At 49.1% G+C, this 6,864-nt stretch overlaps 1 protein-coding gene across 2 annotated transcripts; it reads right to left on the bottom strand.

Moving 5' to 3' along the window:
* Positions 1–538: 538 nt before the first annotated feature.
* On the bottom strand, positions 539–6,134 carry LOC100826889 (squamosa promoter-binding-like protein 15). Of its 2 annotated transcripts, XM_024460974.1 has the most exons (12): positions 5,807–6,134; positions 5,496–5,706; positions 4,911–5,417; positions 4,508–4,701; positions 3,563–4,413; positions 3,372–3,446; positions 3,162–3,269; positions 2,954–3,071; positions 2,704–2,839; positions 2,473–2,617; positions 1,753–2,373; positions 539–1,665 (listed from the first exon to the last, which is right to left on the bottom strand). In XM_024460974.1, exons 2-12 carry the CDS (start codon positions 5,609–5,611, stop codon positions 1,234–1,236), a joined length of 3,303 nt encoding a protein of 1,100 aa, XP_024316742.1. In that variant the 5' UTR covers positions 5,612–5,706; positions 5,807–6,134; the 3' UTR covers positions 539–1,233. The 2 variants fall into 2 exon arrangements, with proteins under 2 accessions (XP_024316742.1, XP_003574766.1); XM_003574718.4 differs by having other exon boundaries at positions 4,911–5,706.
* Positions 6,135–6,864: the final 730 nt, after the last annotated feature.

The following is a 6,864-nucleotide window of genomic DNA, read 5'->3' as shown; positions in this document are numbered from 1 at the left end:
GAACGCGTTTGCGTCTTCTTCGCTTGCTTGCAAGTGCATGTTGCACCCCCGGGAAAAGAGAAGAAAGGCATCGTTTCCTACCCCAGAGAGCAGTGCAGGTCACGCTTGCCCGGGATGGGATGCGCTCAGTTCGCTCGCCAGAATCTGGACGGCGTGTCCTAGCGCCGATCCACACACACAGCGAGCGGGAACCGGGAAAGGAAGGCAAGGCATCCCATTCGCAACACGAGGGCACAAGGCATGCAGCCTTTTGCGAGACACGGTTGCCCTGATGCCCCCAGGCCCCCCCACCACACACGCATAGTAGTTGCTTGCCACACTGTTTTCGTGTAGTGTTTGTTTCATCAGACAAGGACTTTCTTTATCTCATAATATTCGGATATGCCGACTAAAAAATAAATCGATAAATTGGCAACAAATGTGATTTTCTCTAACAAATTTACACATGGACAGACGGAGAGATGTGTGCAAGGAATAGAATCAGCATAGCAGGCATTAATAGTTATAACGAGAGAAAAAATAAGTGTGCGAAGAAAAATAAAAAATGCCGAAGATTTCTAATAAAACGGGTACTCCAGAGTTTTGAAATAAAATCAAATAAAACAATAGATCCGGATACACATGTAAATCTGCCTCATTTTCTATTTTAGCTACAGACAACAACTATCCACGACGCCTCTCCCATTTATACCCCCAGCTACCATCTAAGAGACAACAGAAAAACAGTTCCATGCTAGGCACTGTATTTGATACACAAAAAATTTAGCAGAAACAAAGGCCAAGATAAATAAACAACCATCTTATGATACATGAAACATAGCAGATCCACACTTACACCAGCAAAAAAGGAAACCAAGGGTGTTACTTACTCGTTTAGCCCAGAACTATTTGCTGCCTCCATCTCATCTTGTAGGAGAGCAGCAATCCGTTCCTCGTCTCAAAAACTATGTACCAACTCTGCCCAAGTTCACCTTTTGACAGGGTTTGCCTGATTCCTTTTTTTTCTTGATTCTCAACTCCCATCAAGTGTTGCAGCCATCCCAACCCATCAACACTTCTTTTCCGGGAGTGTTTTATCAGTATAAGTATTGCACATGACCAGCCATATCCATGGACAGAGTTCCATGGAAAGGTAAAACAGTTAACAGCTAACTTGTCCCATACTCTCTGGTTCTTGTAAGGTGTTTGCCTTAATAATACCATGCGGCTAAGCAATAAGATGTCCTGCAAAGTCTAGGATGTACCGAAATCCAGCCTCTCCCACTTGAAGGACCTGCCAGAATTAAACCGCAGCAAGGCTCGCATGAATACACAGACACAGACACAAACTGCTGCTATGGCAAGCATCGAGTGGATATAAGGGCGTGCAAGCAATCCCCTTGAATGCATAGGGCGGCTTAACAAGCCAGACTCCAAAATGGCACACTGGCTGCAAGATTTTATCCCCATTGCTTGGATCCCAGATGCATTATTCCCTCCACCATTCCCAGGTTGATCCATACAAATTTCTCCTTTGTTGAGTACAATGGTAACCTGGCTATTCTTCTTGTCCACAAGCTTTTGTGCCACGAGTTCATTGTACGAATCGTTGTTCCTGAACTTCGCATAGGCTTCAGGAGATTGGCCATCATCATCCAACACTGAGTGCCAGCAGTTCAAACCAATCTGGATTGATTTAAGTTTAAAAAAATCAGAAGAATTATCGATGTGAAATAAGCAAGACTAGGCCAGGTTTAAATTTAAAGTGCTTACCTGTTGAGGATCATCTGTCAAGGCATCAACTACACCCTCTGCATCATCAATGGATGCAGCAAGATGTAATGGAGTCAAACCACCTGGGCCAGGATAATTGGGAAGGAAGGGATACAGTTTGGAATTATCAGGGCAAATTACGACAAACTGCACGAGCAAATGCACCATGCGGCGGCTCTTCCTTTTCACTGCTCTGTTCAGGAGATGAATCTCTGAGAGCATCTCCAGAGTCTCCTGTGATAGTTCGTCACTGACCAAACTTCTCTTGGAAAGAATATCGAGTAGTGTTTTTGTAAGAGAACACCAGTCCCGCTCATTTGAAAACAACAAAAGGTATCTGAATCGTGCAGTTGAGAATTGAATCAACTCCGAATCAGAAACATCGGATTTGGTGGAGGGTATACAAGCAGCAGCCTTCTGGAAGAGCCAGCCAAGTTCATTAAGAAAATGCAGAACTTGATCCCTTGGCTTTAACCGCCTAGTATCATCAACCTGATCTTCTGAAGAGACATCAGGAAATCGCGAATCTTCAAGCTCAGCTTCAAGGTTCCTCAACTCCTGACAAATGCTTGAATTGGCAAATATAACAGGGAAGCTGTTTCCTCTGAACCTGTTTTCGACCTGCATGTATGGACATTATAATTGCAAATTGTAATCACCTTCCTTGAGCTAATCTCTACTTATGAAGATCAACAGCAGAGATATAACAGGCAGACAAACCTCAATAAAGCAACGCCCAAGAATGAGATTTGGTTCTCCCGGTAAATTAAAGGTCTCGACACCTGAATCATCATATATGGTACCTGGATACGCCGAGCATAGTACCTCTTTTGATATATACTTCCCTTCAGTGGTACAGTGGATCCTGCAAAGACCGACAGTTCATGGTGAGTCAAAAATATTCAGGATATAATTGTCAGGTCAGCAATTATTTTACAACAGGGAACTCACTGGGTGCCAGGAATCGTTAGATTACGGCCCTTAAGAATGAGGGAGCTCTTTCTCCCACCAACAACAGCAATTGGTGTCACAAGGGTCAACTCAGGGGTATTCCATGTCCTCCATGATTTCGATAAGCGAGTCGTTCCTGGAATACAAATTTGATATCAACCAAACAAACTAATAATCAAACCAGAACAAAGAATGACCTCTGATGAACAGCAATAGAGAAGAAAATTAGCAACAAAAGAGTCATGTGTACCATCTTTGTATGACACCAACTGATTGTCACTTCGAACTAAAAACCTTCCGTTTCTCCAGAAATCAGAATCAGAACCCTGAATTAATGTGTTTACCCGGTGGAGAAGATTCTCTTCAAGCTGCATTGACATAGCATGATCCGACATTAGATAATGCAGGACCAATTTTATTGCATAATTTTGATTTCGCTAGTTTAGCGGCAGACTTACTTCATCCCATGCAATAGCTGGCATAGACAAATACATGGATAGTACAAGGCAACCAGGGCGAATGTAACCCTCCATTTCAGTGGGGCTGTGTTTGAGCCAATTTACAACCTGAGCAAGAAACAATGATATTTTAATTATATGTTGACTGAAAAGAGCTGGAAAAGGGGCTGCAGCAGGCTTCAAAACATTTTGTCAGTTTCATTAGCATACCTCATCACGAAGGTTCCCAGGGATTGAGCCAGGTTCCTTGCCAAAAAGCTTAAATATAATCCTACCAGTACGGTCCTGTAAAATGGCAAATTAAGCAAAGATAAGATTGAAGGCATGGCTGGAATAATAAATGACATCTTAGCTAACGTGCATAATAACAAATTGAAACAGGAAGCTACAACACAAATTACCTGTCCATCTGAATTCGATGTTGATGGTGAATGGTCAGAACCAGAAGTTGAGGCATAACATGATTGATATGTGAGGTTTGGTGGTGACCCATTTTCTGTTGGCCGCTCTGAATCTTTGAAAAGTTCAAGTGGTGGTGCACACCATGCCCGAGTGGTACTATTCTCGACTGTTGCAGCATCTTCTCCATAGTCTCCAGCACGAGGATGCGTGATGCCATCGTTTGCTGAACGGATGGGGAAAAATGTGTGGGTTACAGGTGGAGAGGATGATGGAGATCTCTCGTCCATAGGATTACTGCTCTCAGATGACAAGTACTTATTTGCGGTATCCATCTTAGCAGGGATATCATCATAGGTGCTACCAAACAACTGCAGTGACAAGAATGGGCGGGCATCTCGGTCTGGCTGCTTGTACATTTCAGGTGGACTGTCATGGGGGCTGTTGCTCCTTATCACACCAGCTGCAGGAAAAGCTCGGATTGATTTCTCATGGGAATTTACAACATAAGCTGGCTCCGTTGAATGACTCTTGCTCTTGTTATTACCACTGCTGTCACTGCTCCCTTGGGACTGGGACGTATTGGTTTCAGGGGTAGAAGCACCGTTGCCACCTGATAGAACTGTTAGCAAGTCCATGGTTGATGGCACAGCTTGCTTGTCAATTACATTTGTTGCCTTCTGAACAGCATCCTGTTGCTGCCCGTGGGAGGCATTCAAATCAATGACTTCCGATGGAGGAGACTTTCCCAGAGCATTTGCCGTATTTATTGAGTTTATTTTACTAATAATTTGGACCAGATTATCTTTATCTGGAATAGGAGGGATGCTAGGTAGTTTACCAACATTACCACCTGTCATTGCAGAGAGAAAAAATGGAAGCTGTTTAAAATCACAGGGGAGTGTAAGGGTGTATCTATGTTCAGTAGTAGCAAGTGAATTTAGTACCTTGCAAGCGCGCAATAACCGTGATCAGATTGACAATATCTTGTGTCCTATTTCCGGCATTTTCTTGGTTATCAGGTAGCAGCAACTGTGAAGCAACATCTGTGGGCTGGGTTTTTCTCCGTCGCCGGTTGTGCCCGGCGAGCCTTCGCCTGCAGCTCCTCTTACCCTCATCGAACTCCGAGAGGGGGTGAAATCTAAACCATTGACCAGAAGAACCGACTTTTAGTAGCAACTAAATGCACTCAGCCAACCATTGGATAGAGAACCACTTCTCCTTCCAAATACACACACCATAGCAACCATTCGCATCATAAACACAAATCCCCTTAAAAGCGGCAGCATCATAACAGCGAATCATGCCAGTAAAATTTTGCGAAGGGGATGCGGGTGCTACTATGATTACCTACTACACTGCTGGCAGAAGCGTTGCATCTGGTGGCCAACCACCGCCTTGGTGGTCTTGCTGTGGATCTCGCAGACCTTGTGCCTCCGGTGGTAGTCCTTGGCGCTCGTCAGATCCGCGCGGCAGTCGTCCACCTGGCACATCGGGTAGCTCCCACCTCCGTTGCCGCTGCTTCCTCCACCTCCGTTGCCGCCGCCTCCAGAACCGGTCCCCGGCGATTCAGACCGGACCTTCTTGCTAGGCCGAGCGGCCTGCTCATGCGCCGGCGCTGCTGGCGGAGAAGGCGAGGAAGACATGATAGCCGTTGGGCTGACATCCATCGCCACCGACGCCTCCTCCCGCGTGGCCAGCTGAAGACTCAGCCCACCGGGGCCCTGCCGCTGCTGCGCCTCAGCAGCCATCGCCGCCGGTTGCCGCTGCTGCTGCTGGTGGTGGTTATGATGATGATGATTCTGGGCGCCGGCCCCGAGGCGTAGCGCGTCGGAGGAGGGCCTGGCGGTGAAGGCGCGGCTGTCCCAGTCCCACATCGCGGGGTTCCAGTTCCCCGCGCCGGCAGACCCCGCCGCCGCGCCTTCCGCGGAGGCGGGCCACGGGTTCCCGCGCTTTTTGGGCGCCGCCGCCACCGCATGGGGAGGCAGCGGCTGGATCTGGTGGTGCAGGTACAGCGGGGAGGCCACCTGCGGGCCCACCTCCCTCTGCATCTCCCTCCCACCCAAGGACCCTCTCCCCCGCTCCGCCGCCGCTTAAGGCGCTCCCCCGGCCGGCCGCTACACACGGGATCACTCGCTCTTTGGATCTGCGCACAACACACAGCACACGGATCAGAACGAGACCGATCAGGAAACCAAGACGAACGAACAGCAGTTGGGGGGGATTCGATTCGAGCAGTAGGTTACCTCGGATCACACGGCACCTCAACCAAAAAAAAAGTCTCCGCCCACAGGAACCACCTCACAACCTCACCTCGCCCCCATAAACAACAAACAAAAGGGAGGAGCAGCTCCCCCCGCGGAACAAACGGCAGAAGCCGGGGCCGGGGAAGGGGCAGGGCGGCGGTGACGAAAGGCGTGATGAGAGAGAGAGGGGGGGGAGAAGGAGACGAAGACCGAGGAGGAGGAGGAGGAGGAGGGAAAGGGGGGACGAATCGAGCCGGGTGTGAAGGGAAGCGAAGCGGAGCAGCAGCAGCTAGCGCACGGGGTTCGTTCGGGTCGCGTGGGATTGATTGCTAAATTGCTAGACACCAAGGCGCAGCGAGCGCGTAGCGTGGTGGCGCGGCAAGGGAGGCGCGTTTCCTCGTGGCAGGGGCAGTGGCGCGTAATTCGAGCGCCGGGCAGGGGCAGGGATGAAGAGGTAGCGAGTGGGTGGGAAGGACGACGACGGATCCATCCCAGCCGTCCGTCCGTCCGTCCCGGCCCAGCCCCACGGCCGTACGGGATCGCGATAGGCATGACACACGGGCCGGGGTAGTACTGCTAGTGGCCGCTGGCGCCCTCGGTCGGGCCTCCCCTGCCACCACCACTCGTACTCTCGTACCAGCGGCCTGCGGTGCGTCCCCCCTGGCCGAATGCCTGCCCACTGCTGCTCGAGGCTCCCCGTGCGTACGTATTCCGCTCCTCTCCTCCCCGTGTGACCTGTCCTCGAGAGAGTGTACACGCTGCTGCATGATTGTACCACCGTTTCTCATTTATCCTCTTCTTTTCTTGTAAAGAAAAAGGGGGTCGATCATGAATGGTGTCCAACGTTGTCAACCCACCTTTTCAAACCATCACGTAGCCGATGTAAAAATTCGAAGCTTGTGTTGAATTTTGCAAGGGCTCGCAAGAAAATGACCACAATTCCTTTGTGCAAACTTTTTTATACATGGATTAGGAGTCTCTATTGTTTCGATGTAGGCAATCAAGCTTTGTTGATCTCAGGATTCTATCCCTTTGCTCGTAATAGCTTTGCGATGTTC

Source organism: Brachypodium distachyon, chromosome 3 (assembly GCF_000005505.3).
Source record: "Brachypodium distachyon strain Bd21 chromosome 3, Brachypodium_distachyon_v3.0, whole genome shotgun sequence".
Classification (NCBI taxonomy): Eukaryota; Viridiplantae; Streptophyta; class Magnoliopsida; order Poales; family Poaceae; genus Brachypodium; species Brachypodium distachyon.
Note: the sequence above shows the minus strand (reverse complement) of the source record. Positions and strands in the feature narration are given on the sequence as shown.